Source organism: Aphelocoma coerulescens, chromosome 11, assembly GCF_041296385.1.
Source record: "Aphelocoma coerulescens isolate FSJ_1873_10779 chromosome 11, UR_Acoe_1.0, whole genome shotgun sequence".
Taxonomy (NCBI): Eukaryota; Metazoa; Chordata; class Aves; order Passeriformes; family Corvidae; genus Aphelocoma; species Aphelocoma coerulescens.
The window spans coordinates 8,866,789-8,890,639 of record NC_091025.1 but is presented as its reverse complement, the minus strand read 5'-3'; the positions used below and the strand labels follow the sequence as shown (position 1 = coordinate 8,890,639).

Here is a 23,851-nt window from a genome sequence, read left to right as displayed (position 1 = left end):
AGAAATGGCTTCCAGGCTTGGTTTTTTGGGTTGTTTTTTTTTAATCTGAAGCTCTTTACATGCTTCTAGTTAATTTTATGGCTATGGTTTCAATTATGCAACAGATTTACAGGCAATTTCTAGAGTATAACTGCCTTACCTCTAAGCCTGAGAAACTGTTTCCATGATTCATCTGTCTACTTACTTTCCACTGACATAGCTTTAGCTATTCTGCTACTAGCCCTAAATACACTGCATGTCTGTGGCAGGAAGAGATAAGCATTAAAATACCTCTGCATTCAGTTCTTAAGTTACTGGGGCCTTTTCACAGAAAAGTTGTCAAACATCGGAAGTTGTTGTGATGCAACCTTTCTGTTCTCATTAGCAGATAGATGTAGAATTTGATTGTTTCTTCTTTGCCAAAGCCAAAAGGAAACCCTCCTTTCTCTCTCTCTCAACAAACCCAACAAGTGTTAGTATCTCATTATTTGATTAAGTGTGAGAAAGTCCCTGTCTTGAGGACAAAATATAAAGAAACATGGAATATTGCTCAAAGAGGTGAGTGGAAGTTTTCGGCATGAAACTCAGGACTTTGTTTTGAAAGTTATGCTGTTATTACCCCCCTCTAATCCTGAAAATCTGACCCACTTTGCAAGCTGTAAAGAAGTATTCCATCCCATATCTCTATAGAGATTTGTGAATCAGACAGAAACTTGGGTAGAATTACAGCCACGAAAAACTCTTGTGAAGAGTTGCATAGGCATGCTCATACCCAACTCTCCCTGTTTTTAATCACAAGCAAGTTTACCTGTCATTTTCAGGAGGGGATTGCATATTCATGATGTTGGAAGGGGATGCTTCAGTAACATCAGATATGATGGGTCCTCCAGCAATTGCAGGGCTGTTTAAGCAAGAGGCAGGCTCTGTTGATGGCTAAGAGGAGAGCAAAAACCATATAGATTTATCCTTCTGACCCCAAAACAAGTCCAAGGCCCTATCTGAGATGGTTAGGGTTTATTCAATGGGACCTTGAGTCCTCCCTGTACAGAAACCAAGAAAGCTTTTACCTCCTATGCAGCATTATAATTTCCTCTCACTACCAACCGCATAGAGGTAGAGGTGTGAAATAAACCCTGTGAAGTGTCAGCAACCAAAGGGTTTTACCATGTTTGACAATTTGCCTAGACTGCTCAGCTTCCTCTGGAGGGAAAGATCCAACACAGCCCAACAGGGCAGTATGAGCCTCTCATGCCAGCTCACATATTTTAACTGCATGACAGAAGTGTCTGGTGTCTGCTCTGCTGATGGTGGGGATCCCTCAGAGGCTACAAAAATCCAGGTCTGGTCAGAAAGATCATAATACTGACTTCTATAACCCACTTCTTCTTCTCTTCCCTCGAGATGATCCAGGCTGTGATAACAACATGGAGAGTTCAGTGTGCAGGGTCTGCCTTTCCCCACCAAAGCTCATGGCCTCCCTCATGCAGGCATCCCTGAAACTGGGGAGCTGAAGGAGTTAAAATGTCACCCAGCTTGGCAAACCTCATCTCTTCACTGCCAACCTCTTGCCAAATGACTTACTCCATAATCCCTACTGTTGCTTCAAACATTTTCGCCCCTGGCCAAAGCCATCGCCCAGAGCTCGGAGGCTGGGGTGAACCTACCGACTGTATGAAATAGGGGTCGTGGAGGGGCTCTGCAGACAAGTGCCGGCTGAACTTGGACACTGGTGGAGCTGAGATCCCATTGTCAAGCATCAGAGGTCTGTGAAGAGAAACAGGTTTGTCTTCCAGCATGTACTGACAGGCTCCTGGTAGCTTGTACACAAAACATCTCCCAGACAAGGGCTCTCTCTGCTCTGGTTTTCCTTGGCTGTAAGAGTCTTTCTTGTCCAGTGTTACAAGCAAGGAAGGCGAACAACAATTCTGGAAGAGGTTCCCATTTAAAAAGAGCATTAACCAAACAGAGAAGGGAAGGATGCAGACCTGCCCATCCTGCCCAAACCTACCCAGAGCCCCCAGGCAGCACACCATCCTTTGCTGCAGCCGTTTAGAAGAGAGGCAGAAAAACACAACAGTGAAAGATAAAACACTGAGGATGCAGATATAGACACAAGAGCTGAGGTTTCTGAAAGACAGACCCTTGTGTTTCCAAGGAAGCAGGAACTCAAATTACCTTGCACAACACTGCAAATTGCAGCTGGGTTGTATGAAGTGTGATCCCTCATCATAAGGGGGTCAGTATAGTTGCTGTGCAGGTAGCTCTTGCTCTTTTGCCCCTTTCAGCACAGTTTCTCACTAATTATTTGCTTTTTTTCAAAAGAGCAGTGGTCTAAGACATTTCTTAGGCTGCAAAGCTTTTACAGGGAGGGCACAGCCCTGACCATGGAAATTAGGGGTCAGATCTGGCATCTCATTTCTCTGCTTGCCCAGTCTACTGGAGGAAAATTTCCCAAGTCCTGAACCTCAGCAACTCAGCAGCTGCTATTCTCCCCTTGAGCTCTTTCCTTTGCTACCTGCAGTGTTTAGCCCTTCCAAGAGGCTCAGCAGAGGGGGTAGGCAGAGATGCACATACCCTGCTGGCTTGTACAGATTATGGGCTCCTTCATTCAATCCTGCGTTGCCTTTACAGTCCTCACAAGAGGAGTCAGCCAAGAACAAGGACACTGACTTAATGAAAATTGACCCCTTTGAGCAGCAGCTTCTGGGAGGTCTGGCTCCTTTCTCTGCAGCATGGAGAAGTTTCTAAGTTGTCAAAGGCCACAAAGTAAAGGTGGGAACTCGAAGTAGGTCCCTGCCCTCAGCAAAGTCCACTCAGTAGTCTCTTCCCCTTCTTTAGATCATAAGCACCACAGGGAAAGAAAGGCATAGCTGCTCTCCTAAAAGGCACTAAGCTTCCTCATTCCAGTTGCTCTATTCACTTGCCTTAAAGAGCCTATCTAAACATACCCCTTAGCTAAAATTTTTTCCCACTTTCCCCTTTGTAAGGCCTGCAGGTTACACACCACCAAGCCAGTGTTGGATACACACCACATTCAGTGACTGTGGGTCAAACTGAAGGTGTCTGTGGGCTGGCTGGGCCCAGCCCTGCTCCTGCTGATGTCAAGTGGCAAAACTGGAACCTGTAGGACCAGCAGTGGGGTCCTGCCCTTTAGCCTCCCCCTAGTTAGCGTTCCCATCTCCCACCGCGCGCTGTGTTCCCCAAATAAAGGTCACGAGCTGACACGGTGCTTCTCTAAAGAGCAGTGAATGGGGCATGTCAGCAGGTCTGACTCTGCACTTCAGCCCATTCATTTCCCATCACCATGGAGCCCGGTCTGGTGACCGCCTGCCTGGGCGAGCTGAGCTTGTGCTTTTAGTGAGGGGGCAGCATTATGCACCCGTGAGCGTGTGCACCACACAAGGGTACTTACAGCTTCCTCTTTATCCCAGTGCTGCTGGGGCTTGATTGGAGCTGGCCAAACAGAAACTGAATCAGCTGTCAGGAGAGATCAAAATCCGGTGTTAATCAGCAGAGTGATTCAGCACTCCCTGCTCTCACAGCCATTCTTATCTCACACATTCCTCCCTCCCAACAGCACCCCAAAGCTAGGAGCAGCCACAGAATATGGGAGCCAAATTGCATGAGACATTGAAGTCTGAAACAAAAATGAGCTGTCCAAGATCTCAAACAGCTTGCCTGGCTTTCATATGCTCAGCACTTTCTCTCTCCACTTGGTGCATGAAGAACTTCAGCTGGTCCTAGCAGACCTGTGAAGTGCACATGCAAACATTCCTAGGCCTGGAGTTAGACCTGGATCCATTAAAGTTTTCAGAGACATTTAGAAGGGGTGCTGTAAAGTCTGATAAAGACTCTGCAAGTGACAGAGGCAACTCGCTACGGGAGAGCCTGGATGGAGGTCTGAGCTCTTTCAGTTGAGTTTTTCAGCTCTGTGAATTTCAGTGTTGATATAACAGGACACTAAAAAGGAAGCAGAGTAGCTTTGGAGAGGAATCACTTAGCAACATATTCCCAGGTCAGCTTGAACTTAATGCTCTGCTTTGACCTCAAAACAAAGAGAGCATTATTATTATATATCACAGCTGGCTCTTACTCATTGCTCAGTATAACAAAATAAAGTTGCATAAAAGCCTCTACAATGAAGTGTGTGGCTGGTCCAGCCTCAGAGCTGGAGGAAGGCTTGATAGCCTCGTGCATTTCTGCCCAGTCCTATGATTCCGTGATGCCACGTGAGAGTCAGAACATGGGGACTGGGATATGTGACGTGCTCAGTCATGTCAGCACCATCTAGGAATCACTGGAGAGGCCTTTTCTATACTGGTCATGCTAGATTTTAAGGGAGATGGTTCTGCAGCCTAAAAGGTTATACAGTAATCCCTCACCTATACGAGTAACACCAGAAAATGTAATAGTTGCTGTTACATTCCCCCAGTGGGGCAATGGGTGGCCAATTCTGCAGCTTCGGTGCTGGCAGGAGTGGGGCTCCTCTCTTGTACAAAGGGAAGATTTGGGAAGCTCAAAGGCATTGATACAACCAGAACACAGCCAACAGGGCAATTAGTGAGAGTTGTGCTCTCTTGCTCAGGACTTGAACAGAAAAGTGGTTTCTAATACCACAGAAAGGACTGACAGGGAAATTAAAATCTTTTGCTTAAGGGCACAGTCTGAGCTTTGTTAATGACCTGTCTCCATAGGACACATAAAAGCATCACACAACTTGAAGGGAAAACACATACACTGCGATATCACAGTGTGGAGATTATGGGACAAGAAAAAAAATCAGAGGAGGACATAGACCAGGCAGCACAAGTGAGTTTGGAGTTTGTATGACCACTACCTTGTTGATGACTTTCTGTTGCTGTGAGTGGTTCTGCCGGAGAGAAACAACTTCCCGCCAAAGAACTTCATTTTGCCTGAAAGTGAAACAGAAATTTTCCATGAGCACAGAAACAGCGACAGCCCATGGTGCTGCCATGATGCACAGCAGATTCAACTGTGCAAAGTCTGTCTCACTTCGGAGTTCTTGCAGTGTTTGGCTCTTTTCAGGTTTCCCAAACAAGGTCACACAGTTGCCATCCTTCTTTTTTCTTGACCTCAAAAGAACTATACACCAAAGCATGGAGGAAAAACAAATAAAGAGAAGCCAATTTTTATAGGGGAAGGTAACAAGAGGACACATGTTTTTGTGGAACATTTGGGCCAAACTCAGAATTTCAGCAAGGCCTGATTTGTGACTCTGAATTATTTGGATCACCAAGACTGTCCTTCCACAGAAGCCAACAAAGCCCAACCTCTCCACAACTGCACCAGTGCTCCCAAAGACAACGAGACCCTATGGACAGAGACCCTGTGTATTCCACCTGCTTTAACCTCATGGTGATTCAAATGCATGTTTGGTAGTGACTGGAGCAGATAAAAAGATGCTCCTGCATCTCAGAGCCTTGAACGAGGAGGATGGTAATGATTTTATTAGCAAGAGTCACTGACTTAACCCAGCACAGACCTGTGTGCAGCTTGCATAGAGAAAATTTATTTTCTGTCTGCAAATGAAGCAGCACAGAAGGGAGCTTACAGGCTTCCTTTAACAGTCAGCCCCAGTAAGTGGGATAGAGAAGTGTAGAGTTTATTTACTGTGCTACCTTCAAGTCTGGATTCCAGCCAAGTCCATGCTTCAAAAGGTTTTGCCAGCCAATTTATCTCTAGAGTACATGGATGTACCTAAACTGTCAGGCCAGCAAAACCTATCATACAGGTGAAACTGATAAATCCTTTTGTATTTTAGTCTTTCTAGTGTGGATGGATGCTAGAACTGGGAAGGTAAGGTCCAGAGTTCTAAACGGCACAGTAGAACAGCTTGTACAGCAAGAATGTCTGCAGTGAGCTTTCTGTACTGGTACTGACAGGATTTTCAGCAAAGCAGCATTCCTTAGTCTGACAGCTTGTACTGGATTTATGTCCTAATTGTTCTTCACCAGGGTGAATTTCTTAACATGGATTCAGCTTGGGATTTCTCCTCTGTCTTAGTTTATAAAAATCATATTCTTTTCATCAGTTGAATGCAGTTTTGCCAGATGGAGGGAGCAAGCAAGCAAATCAAAAGGGAGAATAAATTAGAATCAAGGCCAAATTATTAATACTGAAAGTCCTTAAAATTAAATCAAATACAAGCCCAGAAACTCATTGCTGCTGTATCTGGATTTCACAGTGCAAACTCATGCATAGGCTAAGTCTGGGAGTCATTAAAAATTGATGTAGAATAAAAATATGTATCCATTGCACGCAAGGTGCTGTGCTGGAATGAAGTTTCCCTGTATGCAATGTTCTCTCAAGGCCCAGAATGCCAGTGTCCTCTGGTGAGGTATGAATATCAGCTCTCATTATAAAAGAAAGGCTTTGGGTCTATTTGATTATTCAAGTGCTTTTTAAACAAAGCTCTCTGTAAAGATTAAAATTCTGGAGGCAAATAAAAACCTCTCCAAGTACATGATTTATAAAACTGTATCCACTTCCTAATCTTTTAGTGACCATGTCTGAGTCAGAAAATCCCAGAGTCTCAGACAGCTGGAGGTCAGGCAGCCACATGCAGGAAGCATTGCATCAGCTTGGCTTGCTCTTATCCAACAATTCTGGCCATGTCAGATGACATAGTCTCAGGGAGATGAGTCCATGGACTAAATGATATAGAAGTTCTAATGTTATATATTATAACATACTATATTTTTTAGTCCAGTCATAAATTTTGGAGGTGAATGATGGCAGAAAGGTAATATTTTAATATCTGGAGTAGACATCACCACACTTCTGCCAAGGACTCTTGTATGTGTGGGAGAGTTAAATCTTTATCACCATTTCCATCTGGAGGAAATAGTTATCTAAGTCCCCAGGTTATGCACATATTTCCTGCCTGACCCTCTCTGTGCTTTCCTCATCTGTGAAGGGAAAACATACAAGACAGAGGCTGAGCATTAATTCATATTTTGTAGATCAGGTGTGCATAGAAATCCTACATGTTATTGTCTCAACAGGTCTATGGTCAGTCCCTGGCTCCACGTGCTCCCTGGGCAGGGAAGTGTGCAAGGCTCCTCCTTTCAACCATTCCCCACCATCCACCACCCAAGAGAAGCAAATGCCCATAAGAAGCAGCCTGAGTAGGATTCAACTCACTGCTTCATGTCCTGCACTTGACACTCCATGTTCTCCTGCTGACTTCTCAGTATCTGTACCTCGTATAGCAACCTGCTGAGGTCCTCCTGGCGCATCTTGGTCTCCTCACTTTTCACTACTGACACCTGAGGGGAAAAAAATCAAAGGTGGATTTTACCTGTACAGAAAGGGCCATGGACAGAGAGAGTCACTGGGGTGCTCAGGTGCAGGACTGTCACCAGCTGAAATACCAGAAGAGGCCACATGCCAAAGAGTCTGAACTATCCTAAGGGTACTATTGCAAGAGCCAGACAGAGCAAAGTGCAGGACAAATCTATTCATACAGAGGGTCTGCTGGCAGAAGTACATTCCCTGTCAGTGTGGGGACCTATTTCAAATCAGCTGGGGGGGAAAACAAAAGTATTTTGAGGATCAGGGAGGAATTGATGTAGATTGATTTAATCTTTCTACTTTAACTACAGAGATACCCAATCAAGCCTCATGTTTTACAGTGATGAGTCTGAGGTAATGCTTCCCATTGACACACAACACTTGGATTTCCAAAAAGCTTTTGCTGAAGTCCTTTTTCAGAAGTTGCTATGCTAATTCAGTAAGAGAATTCTTTGGGGGTATTAATAACAGGTTAAAAGACACAAAATGGAGGGCAGTAGGTTGTCTCTTGTAAAAGAACAGGAGATGGCTGTTGAGGACCCTGCAGGATTTATGCCGTATTTCTCTAGGAAACCAGTAACAATTCAAAGGCAGGGGGGTGGAAGCAAGCCTGGCCCTGCAGCACTACACAAACATCTTGTGACACAGAGCAAAAGAGCAGAAAAACACAGACAAAACTGCTGCAAGCCAAGCCCTGCAAACCAAGAAGGCCCAGCCCAGGTGCACACGTGTGTGGGGAGGAAGGCGTGATGCTGGAGTTACGCTGAGCAGGGTCTGGCAGGTGCATGGTCCCTCCTCCCACACAGTGCCCCTCACCTTCCTCTTGATGTGCTCCAGGAGGTGCTCGTGGCCCTGCAGGAAGCAGAGGTGCTGGAACTCAGTGTCGTCCCGCTCAGGCTTGACAAGCCCCCCCTGCTCAATGTTCACCACCTTCCTGAAGCCATCTGCACGGAGAAGACACGGCTGATGGGCAGACAGGACCCGGCACTCCCTCCACCTCCCACCCCCATCACTCTTGAGGACATTTCTGTTCACCCTCCACACTTTTTGAGCTGCCAGTGCTCAGACCTGGACATGCTTTTGGGCCATATCCACGAGAAACCCAGGGCAAGGGAGAGCCCTGTCCACCCCACTGAGCACCCCTGCTGCAGCCTATGCCGTGAAAGCCTTTCCACCATGGGCATGTTGGTCTGCCAGGAGCTGAAATGCCAGCTCTTAGGGAATTCCTGTCTCAATTTGCAAGCCAAAGGAATTCAGGGAAAGGTTTTTCAAAGGCACAGACCATCAACAGGTGGCACTTTTGGAAAAAAAGGGTCACATGCGCATTTGGAAATCTGCTTTGAGTACTTCTCTGAAGTCCTCAAAAGGTTTCTAAGCTGTATTTAAGGACTGGCCTAAAATTTACAGTGGAATAGAAAAGTTAAAACTTTACTAAGAAAATTAATTATTCATTGAAAAAAATCCAAGAACTATCAGAAAATAGCTACATGTAATACAGTCACGGTGTTGAAGTGGCAGAAAGCCACACTAAAACCTCCTTAAAGGGGTGAAATTGTATGACCAGCAAGGCAAGGTTTGCAGGAAGAACTGTCTTTCACTAGTTCAGTGACATGGCTGGTGAAAGGGATAAGCTCGGGGCACATGACCCACAAGAGCAGCACATTCTGGGGGAGGTGCCACAGTATCAGGCTGCTGGATAAAGCTCCATATAGAATAAAATGGAAAACAAATAATAATAGGCCATCAAATCAATGCAAGAGAATCAAACACCTGGTAGGTGAAAGTTCTTCGCTCACACCCTAAAATGAAATATAACAGAAATTCCATGCTGGAATTTAAGGCAAACACAAGGAGATCACTGCCCTGGGATCTGAGCAGCAGATCCTCTTTGGCAAAATCAATAATGCCACAACAAGTCGTATACATGAGACCCCAAACTTTTCTATGCACTGTTCTCCCCCATGCCTCCTGTGCCACTGGCACCTCCTGTCACTGCAGTGTCTGCAGGGCCCACCTGTCCTGGGCCCTGGGAGCTGCACTTACACATGTTCAGCTGCCGGACGAAGCTGGCCATGTTGTTGTGCTTGAAATACTTGGGCAGCACCTCTTTGGCAAAGCGGCCTTGGTCGAACACATGGAAGCTGGTGCCATTCTGCAAAGGAGATAGGGACAAAGGCAAAGTCAGGGGGTCATCTGGTGGAGATGGGGCCAGGAGGAGTCCTAAAGCAGGGGAAGTCTTGTTCTCTGAATTGCCACCTTGAAGCTGAGAAGAGTGACAACAGCCCTCAATGACAGATGTGCTCCTTTCAGATCTGGTACAGTCAGTCTTCTGTGGCTGCAGGTTTGATCTTTTTCTAATTTTTGTCACTGCTTAGTTGAGAGTCCTGGATATGAGAAACTTTTGTGTCCAAAGAGCTGTTAGGTAGTTTGTGATGATCCCCTCTTGCATGGACCTCACAGAAACACTAGAGTCTTAAGAAGGCCCTGAAAGTGGGAATTGCCATTATAACCCCTGCCATTATAATCTACTTTTTCAGGTCTAACCCAAATCCATCTGCTCCAGAGCACAGCAGTCCTGGAGGGAGCACTGCCTGGACATAGGGCACAAGAAACACAGCAAGGCAAAAAGCAAATCACCTCTGGAGACATCACACTGGCCCAGAAGCTCTACGCACATTTCATTGACTATTTTCGATAGTAAACAGCCACAAGGGCAACCCACAAAATGTTGACAGTCATGTTTTCAGTCCAAGCTAGCAACACACATGTTAATCAGATAAATCCTCCATTGCTGGGGTTGCATTGCAAAGACCCATGACTGCAAAACAAGGCAAGCTACCTAGGATTGCTGGCAGAGAAGAGGCACTGCAGGCCATGTGCTTCCCCTGCCTGGCCTTCTACCTGCTGGCAGCTACATCAGTGCAATGACATCAGCAGACATTAGGGACTTACCTCGGCTGCAGCTGAGTTTTGAGGGACACCAGAGCCCGCACCATGTTGGCAGGGCAGGGTCTGAGACCAGCACAGCACAGTCATCCTCCTGCTGTGTTCAGCACTGTGACCAGCAGCCACAGGTGTGTCAGCCTGGGTGGGTATTTCACAGGGGCTGGTTTGTGACACAGGACAGTGTTTCACAAGAGCCCTCAGGCTCTGTGCACAGTAGAAGGGTACCAGTGGTGTGTGAGTCCCACCATACACACCTCAGGGGTTCTGCAGCTGCAAGGGTGCACTCAGGGAAGTCTGGAAGTCCCTAAAACAGGGAGTGCAATCAGGGCCATGAGACAACTCAGTGACTAAAGAGGGGCTGCTGTGTGCCTGCAACCTGCCCATGGCCACCAGAAAACAGCCAGCTGGCAAGCCCTGCTGCCCTACTGGTTGCCACTACATTTCCATCACCAAATGGTGCCAGTTGCCTCTGTGCTCAGGCTCATTTGGCAGCTCTAACAATTAACACCCACAAACACACAGCTTTGGGTCAGCTGCACTTTTTCCTCCTTACCACTGCAAACACTGAACATGACTGTGCCTCAGTGGTGCTCTTTGATCACGTTTGGGGTCTTTCCTATCATTCCTTACCCCATGCAGCAGAAGCAAAGGCTGCTCAAGCACCGAAAAGATTCACTGACAACCTGCATGCTGGAGTTATCCTCACAGAAAGAGTCTGCAGACAGGACAGCAGGGACCAGGGTTTCCCAACGCTGCAGACGCTGTCCTGGGGACAGAGCTGGTTTATTCTGCTTCCCTTGTGCTTCTGCCCCTTTACTCTGGGATACAGCTGTGTGTCCCAGGCTGGACCCACTGATGGAAAATGAAAAGCATGAGAGTTTTGTGTACCTCAACAACTCCTTATGGCCTCTCATGAGAGGCCATTCCTTTGAATTCAGGGCCACAATGTTCTCAGAAGCTGGTGCACTCAGAAAGGTCCCTACAGACACAGGACACTTTGGGGTTACTGTGTGTTCACTGATGAAATGTGCATGTCTCAGTTTGTTCCCACACTGCATCTGTGCCTTGGCTGTCTCACACCAAGGGAGCACAGGCTGGGAGAAACTTTGGAAGTCTTCTCTGCCCAAAGCAAAATTACTCTGCAGCAATCATGGCAGATGCTTATCTTAACTGCCTTTGACAGAACCACCAGGACAGACATGTTGTGCTCTGACAAGACAAGTGCTAGTCCAGGAGTTTGCCAGTTCTCCCTTACTGCATCTTCCATTTTAAAAATTAATTGAATTACATTTTGCCCAATCTACCATGGACACAGAGAGCAGACTTTTCCTTTCCACTTTACAACAGACTTTAGTGTATATATAAACCATTACTGCATTTCCTCTCCATGTCTTCTACATGCTAAGAACAGTTCACAGGTCCTTATGGGTCCTATTTTCTAGAAGTACTGATTATACCCAGAAGTCTTAGGTATGCACATAATCTCTCAGCTCCAACATCACCAATGTATAGAAGCTGAAGAATATGAGAAACATGGAAACCTGCAACAACAGGAATATGAGACACCTAAGAGCCTTACCAAAACCTCCAAGGATGTAGTTGCAGCCTGTGTCAGTTTGCAGTAAAACAGAGCATGGTGGTTGTCAGTCAAAAATAACAATGTTCTAAGTGTAACCAAGAGGGGACTATTTACACAGGTTAGAAAATCATTCCTAGCTTGAAAAACCTTATTTAAAACACATGATACCAAAACTGGGGGGTTCTCAGAGGTATGGCCATGTAATACCACCATCAAACAACCATGATCACAGATATCAATGCAGCTCAAATCCTATCTCAAGTTTTGAATGAAAACTCTACTGGACACAAATATAAGAAAGGCTGCTTTTTTTACCACCCCTCTTTAAATCTGCTTGTGTTATAGATTCTTGATTTTGGAGAACAAGCTTATGCACACATCTTATCTAATAACTCCATGCTGAAAACAAATCATGTTATTTGCAGCAAGTCTTAGGTCAAAAGCACAATGTGGTATCAAAGTGCTGTATGAAGGGGACAAATATTTTATTTCTGTGATTGCATTTAGTATATTAATGCCTCTGTGACAAATAAGAAGCCAAAGCAATCTATTCCTATGAAGTTGTACAGACAATATATACCCCCATCACCATGACCATCACACAGACTCATTGAAAAATTAAGTAAAGCTTTTCCAAACAATTTAGGCTGCCAGTCTGAGATCTGTTTAAACTATAGGTTTGAGTCTGAGTTCTGAGTGCTGTTTATCTGCTGCCTTCTCACTAGACATTTGTGAGAGGCTGCTAAGAAACACACGTGAGATAATACAAACAGCAGTGAAACTTTTTAAGGGCACATTTTTGCACATTTCCTAGCAAATTCAAGCAAGGTGAAAAACATCAAAGCATCTGGAATTCTTAGAATTAGAATATTAGACATTTTTTAGGATGTTTCAAGTGAAATGTATAAATATTATAATTAAATCACCCACAAAACGGTTGCCCCTCTGAAACAGAAAAGCCACAATATTTCAGATAAATAATACCAAGTATATCCAAAAGTGCCTGTACTTGACTCCTGGTTTTTGTCCTCTGCCAGTAACTGGGCAGCACCTGCCAAGCAAAGGGCACCTCCTGAGCCATGCAGTACCCGGGCCTCACACCTGGGTTCTCCCTGGTGCTGCAGGCATTAGTGACACCCAACATCTGTTGTACTTACAGAACTCCAGCAGATGAGATGGTTCGTTTCAGGGTCTTCCACCAGCGTCCAGAGTTTTGTTAGGAAGGCTGGGACATTGCTGGAGTATCCATCCATCACCAGAGAGCTGGGTGAATCCTGCATAGCTTTGCAGTGTCCCAGCTACACTAACCCCATTGCTCTGGGCGCTCCTGCTTCCCTGCACGCGCCCGCGTCCCACAGAGAATGAACCACCCAATTTTATCCCAGGCAGTGGAAAGTAGGCGTCCAGGGAGTCACATCAGCAGTGCTGCTCGCACTCTTAAAAACTCAGCACAATGGGATGGCATCACCAGCCCCAGAGAACAATACACAGAATGAAAATGCACTGCAGCCGATCTCGCAGAGCTGTGAATAAATACGCAGCGTCATGCAAAGGGAACACGTGCTGCCCACCTTATGCTGGGAGGTGAGCAAGTCACCAGAGCAAACCCACCTGCCAAGAGCCTGTGGGACACCAGGCACAGCAATCCCAGGTTTGTGAAGGCATCTGAATTGTTATTTTGGAATTTTCTTGTCCTAAACTTTGGCTGGCACAGATGAACGAGAGCTGGCCAGAATCAGGGCTGCAGATCTTCAGCAAGACTTTGAAAAGTCAAAATTGTAAGCAGGTTTAGCTACAGATCTCATGTTATTTGGCAACAGAAATTATTTAGCTCTTGTGTGAGAAAAGAGGATGCTAAAAACAGCTACACATAGAATCTATTAGACAATATGGTTTTATCATTAATAGATATGCTTTAGATAGTTCAAAATACATGCTTGCAGTATGGCTTAGTGCCAGGGTCATTTCAACTCAGAAACTGCTCTTTAAATAACATAATAAAATATAAAATCAACATTAAATTTTCCTGAGGTCCTTAGCAAAAACTTGTAAAGGCTAAGCTCAACATTCCTGCTATAAAATGAAGCAGAGTTCTTACCTGATGCCTACAGAGTCCTTTAAGGCCAAACACTGAAAGAGTGAGGAGGTGAGAAGAGACAAGATAAGTGCCACAATAAGGATAACAGTGCATTAATTTTTTTCTTGCCATTTTCAAAGGGCAACTTAGAACCATATACCTAAGAATGTGGTATTTCCCCTAAAACCCAAATCATCATCAGTGACTAAAAGAAGTCACTGCTTTTTTTTTACTTGCACCCAGCAAGTAACACAAATTTTATATAAACAGGTGTGAGTCATGCAAGATAACATCATCACACATAGAAGTCACAAGGTCAATAGTGCCATAGCAGAGTGGAGTAAATGTTTGACATGCACTGGGAACAACAATCTGGTTATTCCTGCAAAGATACTTGGACAGAGGATCTCATTCCTCTTAGCTGATCCCTGTGAAGTGCCAAACAGAGCTGGAAGAAACTGCTGCAGCCCCTTGTCTGCACACCTGGAAGACTCTGTGTCTATCTCAAAGAGAAAGATAATAGAATATTCGGACAAGGATTTCTTCTGGGATGTAATGCCACAGTTCTGGCACTGGAGCAGACATTTTCCAATTCAGTCAGGTTTAAACATGGGAAAATCTCCAAAACTGCAATGAATTCTCAAGAGTCCCTGTTGAGGAAAACCAAAACAGCAACAACAAAAAAAAGGGACATAGACACACATTAGGATTTAATTAACAAATCAAACTGGACTACAGAGGAGGTAAAAAAAAAATCAAACTTGTAATTTCACCATATTTTGAATTTGAACACAAAAAATTAGAAAAATCTCTTGGCCATTTGTTTCACAGTTTTTTTCAATCAATCCTAAGAAGCTGACTGATACTTTTCAAGAGTTAAAAATGTTTGATCAAAGCTTTTTGGGGAAAAAAGGTCTTTTTTCCTACAGTGAGGTTTTGCTACTCTGAGTAATAAAAATGCAAGGGAATTTTCTGGTAGTGCTGCACTCGTATTCAAAAAGCTGAGACAGATTTCTCAAACTGTGGGGGAAAAAACCTCTTTGCAAGCAGAAGCTCTGCACAGAAAACAGCCTCACATATTCATTTTTTAGTGATAGTGCAACAGAAGGCCTAGAGTAGAAACCACCAACTTAATGATAGTGGTCCTTGCCTGTGATGAGATGTTGCAGTTTGGGAAAAAAACCTTTTATGACTGTGACTCCAGTTTGCAGAAACTGCATTTATAATGTCTGACATAATAAGGGAGAAGTGTATTTTGATCAACCTGTGGTTGCAGGAAATAATGCAGAAAAGTAAGTGCCTGTGAAGAAGGTTTAGAGCATCAGACCATTACCTAACTTTTCCATTCACCTTCTTCCAAAACATGTTGCACCTCTCTTCTAGATTTCTGCACAAACAAAACTACCACCATGACATGTTTTTTCAGCCCTCTCATAACCAAGCAAGAGATTTTTAAAAGCAAACATTCCTTTGCCAGGCCAGCACTTGTGGGCCAAATTGCACAACCTCACTCTGAATTTCATGGCATGCCCTCTCGCTGTGGAAGCCCCGTGTCCCAGAGTCGCAGCATTACCTCAGCAGCACAGGTTTCATTTAAATGAAAACCTGTGCATCAAGAGAGCCTCGAAGTAGGGTCAGAGTTGAAACCCATGAAGCAAGTATGGAGTAGCAACGCCAAAAGCGTAACACAGAGGGGAACACAACTGCACATTTTTCTAGAATGTGCTGCTTTGAAGCATGACTTGTTACTTTGAGTGTGAGGTGGCAGCAGCACAGCAGCTGTACTATCTTATCTACCATCACATCAGCGACAACCCCCTTCCCACCCAGCCCAGCTACAGCAGCCAAGTGACACCGTCCTGCTTCCTTCCTGGGAGCTCAGCATCTTTTGCCATTTTCTCTGACAATTGCCTTGACAGCTCGGACACTGCTTTTCTACTTTTAGCTGCTTTTAATAGTGCCTCTAACACACATCTGACAAAATGTTAAGGCAAAATGAGATCTCATGTGTTCAGCTCTTTTCGTTTTATGATTTCCTGAAAGCCTTTGGAGCCATTAAGAAGGATCCTGGATCTCTTAGACATAAGAGTGTGCTTTCAGCCTGTCAACTGCTGCCAGCTCAGGGCAGCCTGTCCTATCCCAGCCCCCCAGGCAGACATGTCACTGAACCCCGACACCCCAATTTTGTGCCAGCTGAGCCCCACTGAGCCACAGCCTCTGCCCTCACTGCCATCTTTACTTCCCAAGTAGGAAACAACAATACAAAACTCCAAGTGCTCATTAAGCACTTTGATTTCACCCCATGGGATGCTCCCAGACGGCACACACTCAGCAAGGGTTAGCAGAGGAGAAACTTGGGGCTCAGCTACCTATGCTTTTTTTAACCCCACAATATACAGCAGGCAGATTGGCTTCAAGGAGAAAACATTTACAGGACATGGGTGGGTGATGCTCCCCACAGCAACTCACACTGTGGTTCCCACTGCTTAGCGTTTACTTTTTGTAATGAAATGTTGGGATGTCAAGGCTCATTTAACCCCATCAGACCTTAAATGTTTGAACTCACTTGCTTAAACTGTAAGCAGGTAAATGCTTTGTTTCCAGAAGCACTGGCACCATTAGGCCTGTTGACCCTGAAGGGGTCTGTGGGCACTGCCTGCCCCCCTGGATCTGACCCTGTGAACCAGAGCACCCAGGAGATCCAGCCCAGATTAACCCCTTTACAGATCTATTTGAATCATGTTTTCCCTTTAGCAAACAAATTAAATTTATATTGTTAAAATACTGTGTCAGCGATTGAATGACGGATCCAGACCGGCAGGGAATCTGAATCGTTTATTCAAAGGAGTGAGTTGGTTTTATACATTTTTCTAAGGCACAGTATTTCCTTATGGTGCGACCTATCCCGTGTTGCCACATCAGCAATACACGTGGTAGGGTGCCGTGTGACACCTCCTGCCCCCAGGGCCCGGTGGGGACAAGCGTCTCTGTGCAGCCATGTGCTCCTTTGTGCTGCCATGTGCCTTTGCAGGCAGGTTTCACAGCTCACAACCCAATTCTACCCTGTAATTCTCCATATTTCCCCCTTTTCTGTTTTACACAAATAAGAATTATGGCAGTGATTGAACAGATAGAACTTTGAGAAACAGCATAAAGTTGTCTAAAACTTTTACCATCACTCAGAGTCTGCAACTGCTGGAAGGTTCTGTTTCATGGTAAAGACTTAGGAAGTCCTTCCTAGGCAAAACTTTCAAGTTTACTTTGGAAGAGGGTCCAGCTTTTGTAAAATCAAATTAGCAAGTCAAAAATGACTTGATTACACTTTTAGAGCAGAAACACCTGGGTTTGATGGTATAATCCTGTTAGCCAGGGCTAGGGCTTGGCCAGAGCCTCAAGCCTCAACTGAGAGGGTTTCCCTAAAATACTTATAAAATTGCTTAAAAACTTTATTAATATCTTGTGATCATTCCGAATGTCATTGAAAAATTAAGAACACATGAACTTCCTTACAGTCTTTCATGGGGGGCACAGCCCATCTCTGCATTCCCCCTTTTCTGTTCTAACAATATGTAACACGAACATCTTTCAACTTAGCAAATTCAAAAAAACCTGTAACATAACATGCAGTTTTCTTACTATGAACAGTAAAATAATGCATCTAATACAACAACAAGTGAGCACTAAGTAAAAATAAGCAAGATGATATCATTAACTGCTTAAATACTTGTTTCACAGAATATATATAAATCTAGCTCTTGGAAAATTACAATTATATGAACATGAACTCTCTAAGAGTTTTAAAAGGTAACAAGCTTAATTCTCACTTTAAAAATATAGCTTACAAATTGTAATTATTATCTATCACAAAAATCAATCAGAACAATGCAGGGCGGTTACAAGGTGATAATGGTGCAGCTCCCCCCCACACATGAGGAGGGGGCTATGGGTCCACTTAGTTCTTTTTTCCAGCACAGCATCAGCTCCCAAGAGTCTGCAAGGAACAGGAGCCCTGGCTGTAGTAGGTCGGCTGCCATGCAGGCCCCACTGGTCCGTCTCTTCACTTCTCACATGCAGAGAGCCACTCTCAGCCCTCGCCATGTGCGGAGTGGAGCCACGGCCCCGCCAGCTCTCAGCGCCACTGATCCCGCCCAACCGTGGCGTGGGGGCGGCCGCCGGCTCTGGCCACGGTGCAGCTCTGCCATGTGCTCACCGCTATGGCTCGCCACCGTGGCACAGATCTGCCATGTGCTTGCCACTATGGCTCACCGCTGCTGCACGGCTCTGCCATGTGCTCGCCACTATGGCTCGCCACCGCGGCACAGCTCTGCCATGTGCTCACTGCTATGGCTCGCCACCGCGGCACAGCTCTGCCATGTGCTCACTGCTATGGCTCGCCACCACGGTGCAGATCTGCCATGTGCTCACTGCTGTGGCTTGCCGCCGCGGCACAGATCTGCCATGTGCTCACTGCTATGGCTCGCCACCACGGTGCAGATCTGCCATGTTCTCACTGCTATGGCTCGCCACCACGGTGCAGATCTGCCATGTTCTCACTGCTATGGCCGCCGCCGCGGCACAGCTCTGCCATGTGCTCACTGCTATGGCTTGCCGCCGCGGCACAGATCTGCCATGTGCTCGCTGGCGCCATGCCGCCATGCGCTTGCTGGCATGTGTTCCCTGGCGTCGCGCGCTCTCTTTCCCCCCTGCCGCATCTGCCGCCGCTGCTGCTGCTGCACTTTTGCAGAGAGCAAACGGAGAGGGAACACGCTACCAGGACGGGACCCCCAGCTCCAGCCACTCCCCGCGACCCAGCTCCAGCTGACGCTGTGTGGCGCAGGGCGGCGTGGGCTTTTCTACGGTACCATCCGGCTTCCCTCCAGGGTCAAACAGGTTGGGGGATGAGGGGCCACCTTCTGGTTCTCTTCCTACAGCCTCGACAGACTTACGGTCACTCGCTGGTGGTGCAGAAGGGCTTGGCCCAGCTGGTATGGTGGCACAAGCAGCTTTCTTTGGCCTCTGGGTGCCGCATGCACTATGAGCACCTTGCACACTGCCCTCCACGGACACAAAAGCTCCGTCAGCGCTGCATTGCCGGGTGTAGCTCGGTTCCACAACGTATCTGAAGTGTCCCATGTCCAAGGATTAAAAATATTGGTCCTATCTAAAGTTGAATTACCGTCTTTTGCCCAGAACAAGAGTCTGTTCAAATCTGTAGACTCAACTTTCCTGCCATGTTTCTTTAAAATCTGTTTTAACATCTCTGGGATGCTCTGTTCCTAGGATACTCCATCCCCTACGTCCCCCATGGCTCACCTACAATTTGTAGGGATTATCGCTGGCCAGCGTTCCTGCTTCTTGCAGCAGCACTTCGAGTCGACGGACGCACAGGTAGGCGTACAATAAATTCCTCACCATTTGTCGGTGATTGAATGACAGATCCAGACCGGCAGAGAATCTATTCAAAGGAGTGAGTTGGTTTTATACACTTTTCTAAGGCACACTATTTCCTTATATGGCGTGACCTATCCCATGTTGCCACATCAGCAACACACTTTCTCAATGTCCTTTATGGGGTGATCACTCGCTGTCGGCTCCTCCCTGTAGGGGTCTGCCGTGTGACACCTCCTCCCCCCAGGGCCCGGTGGAGACAAGCCTCTGTGTGCCACCATGTGCTCCTTTGTTCTGCCATGTGCTTCTGCAGGCAGGTTTTACAGCTCACAACTTAATTCGACGTTATAATTCCCCATAATACTGATGTTGTAAAATAGCATCAGATATATATGTATTTTTAGTGTTTTTAAATGCTTCCTGCTTTTTTTTTTGTAGTTCAGTCTCCCAGTTTGCACAAACCACTGCCAAGCCAGAGTGATGGCAGCTTGCACTTGGGCACAAAATCTGGCCCCAGGCCCATGCCAGCGTTTCACCAGCTGGGGACAAATAAGGGAGCTGCTGTTATTCTTCAGCTCACAAGGCACCTATGCAAGGCAGATGTAGCCTGGGCAGGAGGTTTCTACCTGAGTTTGAGCAGTGGAGACCCAAATCATGCTTTGATTGGCACAGAACCTGTCTGTGGACTCGGGAAACGCTGCTTTTTTCTCCCTACCGATCCAAGCTCTCATTTAGCAGCACCACGGGGGAAGCTGACAAGTCCCAGCCGTGACTTAACCAGCCTCGCGTGTGTCAGCCACAAGCCATGCAGGGGCTTAAAGCCACCCCACTCGCCTCCATCCCTAATGTTCCAGGGATATACACCCGGTCCCAGCCCTCGGGCAGCCCTGGAGCCACCAACAGAGTATTTCTGATAGCTGACATAGCCTGCCCTACACGAGAGACCAAGCGGCCGAGCTGGGTGGGCGGCTGGCGGAGCCACCGCCGGCCTCGTGCCGGGGACACCTGGAGGCGTCAAGGCCCGACAAGCCCCGGCCGGGGCTCCCCCCCAGCAGCCCCTGCCCTGCGCGGGCCTGGGGCCGCCACCGGCTCGGGCAGGCCTGGACAAACAGAAGGGTTGAAAGGGAAGTGCGATGCCGCTGGCCATTCCACGGGGCTGCTGGGATCACTTTCGCCTTCCCGTTTCCCCGCCCGCAGCGCGGGGCCGAGCGGAGCCGCCAGCGGGCCCGGCGCGGGGAGCGGCGGGCGGCGCCGCGCCCGGGCGGAAGTGTCGGGGCCGAGGCCGGCGGTGAGGAGGTAAAGCCGCCCGGGGCCGCCGGGCCGGGGCTGCCGCGGGCGGGGGGCCGGGGACGCGGGGCCGGGACTGGGCCGCCCCGCCGAGACAGCGCAGGGCCGGGCCGGGCCGGAGGGGCCGCGCTCCGGGCCCCGCGGTGCCGCGCTGGGGGGGCACCGAGCGGACACCCGGGCAGCGGGAGCTGCCGCTGGCCCAGCGGGCGGCAGAGCGCGGCGGGACCGGGGCTGGCGGCTGCTCCAGCGCTTTTCCCTTAGGGACAGCCCCCTCCCAGCGAGGCCGTGACGGGAATTGAGCAGCAGTGGCCTGACGCCTGCCAGAAGTCGGCAAAAAAGGCAACAACCATGATCAGAAACGCGACTTACCGTCCGGGGCTGATTTTTTAAAGCACCCCACAGCGGTTTGACCGCGGAGCGGCGACTGGGATGGGGCCGCGCTCACTGGACGGGAAGATTCACCCGCTGGGTTAACGCTGCAAAGGCACAAGAATAAAGGGCATAAACAAAGCAGAGGGGTACTCCTGAGCCATAGAATCACAGAATGGTTTGGGTTGGAAGGGACCTTTCCAAGGCCATGTAGTCCAACTCTTCTGTGATGACCAGGGACATCTTCAACTAGATCAGGTCGCTCAGAGCCCTGTCCAACTTGGCCTTGAATATTTTCCGGGACGGGGCATCCACCACTTCTCTGTGCCAGTGCCTCACCCTGCTCACTGTAAAAAATTTCTTCCTTATATGTAATCTAAATCTACTCTCTTTTAGTTTAAAACCATTACCCTTGTCCTGCCTGTGTAGAGTGTCCTGTTACAAGAGCTCTGGGCCCTGAGAACAACCAGGGGACCAGGAACTTGTGGAGAACATCTCCAGCTGCAATAGGGCTTCAGTCCATGGGAACGTGCCAGAGCCAGGACTGCTGGGTGCTCCGTGGAGCACCTCAATCATTTCACATTTTGCCAGCTTGGTTGGTCAGTCAGAGGCACAAGGACTGAAACTCTGCTTCAGAGTATTTTTGGACTATAAAATGAGTGGACTCCAGTGGAAAATGAAAGCAAAGCTTTGTGAGCTGCTGTCTTTGGGATACCATGTCCTGCTGTGCTGTGCTTTACAGAGTAACAGTAAACCCCTCAAAGGTTACACTTGCTTTAGCGACATCAGCACTCCTCTAAGAAATAAGGGTAAATCCCTGTCTGTGCTGTAGCGCTCCCCTGGCAGCAGGCCATTTCCCCTATGGTGTCTGAGCTTGCCTGTGTGATTTTGTAGGGTGCTGAAGATGGCAGGCAGCCCCACTCCTTGGATTGGCAGTGCTTATCTCTTCCTCCAATCGACGTGCAAGTCCATCGCTCTGCCGTCCCTCTACGAGAGCTCCCAGAAGAAGCCTTGTGTGTTCAAGGCCCTGAAGCTGGCATTAGCAGGTACCCATCCTCTCTGGTATCTTGGTGTGCAGTGCCATGCCTTCCTTTAATCTCACATTCCTGGGTAAGGAAAGTTCGTGCTCACTCTGTTTAGGAAAGGCAATAAAGTGGAGCAAGCTCAGCAGAAGTTCACCAAGGAGAGGCTGAGGGAGTTGGACCTGTTGAGCCTGGGGAAGAGAAGGTTTCAGGGGACCTACCAACAGCCTTCTGATACCTGTGGGGAGAGAGAGATGGAGCCACCACTGTTCATAGTGGTGCATGGGGAATGAGAGGCAACGGGCACAAATTGAAATGAGGGGTAGACACCAGATATAAGGACAAATATTTTCCCCATGAAGACAGTCAGGCAGTTGCCCAAAGGGACTGTGTATTCTCCGTCCTTGAGGGCTTTCAAAATGGGACTGGATAAAGCCCTAAGCAACTGGTTCTGACCTCTGAGCTGACCCTGCTTTGCATGGGAGGTTGGGCTAGACACTGCCTGGGCTTTCGTCCAACTTGAACTATCCTATGAATTATCCAACTTTATTAATGTTTGTTTAAATCCTTTATATAAGAGGGGAAAAGATTGCAATTGCTATGAAAGAAGATTTAATTGCTGTCTTTATACCACCATAGAAACATGATTTCTGCTTTGAGAAGGTGGTTTTAAAATCAAGTGATAGCCAGTATGAATTAATTTCTGACATAAACAGACTCACATTAGCTTGAGGTGTATGTAACCCTATTTACATCAAAAAAGGACTTGAGATGCAAATAGCCATAAAACTGTGTTTCTCTATCCACCCTTGCACCAAGCACACTGCAGGATAACAGTGATTTGAAGAGTTTATCACACTTACCTAGAAAGACTCGTGGTGGTTTTTACCTGTCACATGGCTGAGACGGTATTGTTTAATTGGGCTTGTCTAACTATTCTGCAGTTTCTTCTGGAAATCATGCCAAGTCAGTTTATCCAATACAGGCCTGCTCGTCTTGCAGCTCCATCCTAATATGGGAAACAGGAAGCAGGCAGCCTAACACAATTTTCCCATTAGGCTTGCTTTATGGCTGCTTTGTGGCATTGGGATGTGAATCTGCTTACACATTTAAAGGAAAGCTCACAAAACTGAGATCCTACCATGCTTATTCAGACCTGAAAAGGACATGAAATCTGAAGCTGTCTGAGGTTTCATGCAGAAATGCCTGCAAAGTCTTGTCTTTTGAGACAGCTTTACAGCTGTCATGTACACTGTTCATAAAGGTTTCCATGTATCTGCAGCTTTCCCTCCCCAGCCCTCTTGCCCTATTATGGAAATTTTGTTTAATAAGCACTCATAAAAAGCAAAGCATGAAGGAAGTGATGAAAAGACATTCCTGGTCATCCACAGTGAATTAAAATGCCTTTTCTAGGTGCCTAAACCCATGTGTCAGTTACACATCTGGTCCAAACTAGACCAGATGCAAACAGGACTTAGTAAATATGTAAAGCCACTGTTAGATGCTGTACTTTTAAATGCCAGGTCACTTGTCCTGCTTAATGTGGAACACACAAGTCTGCCTTGCCTTGGGACAATGGGATTGTCCTCCATGCCATGACATGTGGTTTAGAAATATCTGATGTAGTGCCAGTGTGAGCTGGTGCCTCCACACAGCCCTGTGCAATGACAGCCTGTGAGGTTCAGTCAGGTCTGGAAGCAGTACAGCAGCCTCCTATGGGCCTCTGCTGCAAAAAAAGAGAAAAACATGTATTTTAAACTGTCATCATCAGCATATAAAATCCTGTGGAGACAAGGATAGTGAGCACAGATAATAAAAATTAAATTTTGCTGGGAAAAGGAAGAATGAAGTCCTGGCAATTTCTGTTTCCACATCCCTCGTGCTCCTCCT

At 47.0% G+C, this 23,851-nt stretch overlaps 2 protein-coding genes across 7 annotated transcripts in view; one reads left to right on the top strand and one right to left on the bottom strand.

Annotated features, from left to right (window-relative positions):
• Positions 1-21,909, bottom strand: part of HSF4 (heat shock transcription factor 4) — a 31,308-nt gene extending 9,399 nt beyond the window's left edge. For 4 of the 6 annotated variants that reach the window (XM_069026898.1, XM_069026899.1, XM_069026901.1 and 1 more), the window contains exons 1-12: positions 21,818-21,909; positions 20,940-21,046; positions 19,209-19,350; positions 13,917-13,948; positions 13,430-13,578; positions 9,337-9,445; positions 8,110-8,237; positions 7,144-7,268; positions 4,817-4,892; positions 3,392-3,456; positions 1,644-1,743; positions 788-912 (exon numbers count right to left, since the gene is read on the bottom strand). In XM_069026898.1, the coding sequence (XP_068882999.1) occupies positions 788-912; positions 1,644-1,743; positions 3,392-3,456; positions 4,817-4,892; positions 7,144-7,268; positions 8,110-8,237; positions 9,337-9,445; positions 13,430-13,483 (782 nt within the window). In that variant the 5' untranslated portion in view covers positions 13,484-13,578; positions 13,917-13,948; positions 19,209-19,350; positions 20,940-21,046; positions 21,818-21,909. The other 2 variants (XM_069026900.1, XM_069026903.1) reach the window with 2 other exon arrangements.
• The window catches only part of TRADD (TNFRSF1A associated via death domain), a 12,674-nt gene continuing 8,183 nt past the window's right edge, over positions 19,361-23,851 (top strand). The window contains exons 1-2 of the mRNA XM_069026904.1: positions 19,361-20,579; positions 21,834-21,985. Coding sequence (XP_068883005.1) covers positions 20,089-20,579; positions 21,834-21,985 — 643 coding nt within the window. The 5' untranslated portion in view covers positions 19,361-20,088. The remainder of the gene's footprint in view (positions 20,580-21,833; positions 21,986-23,851) is intronic.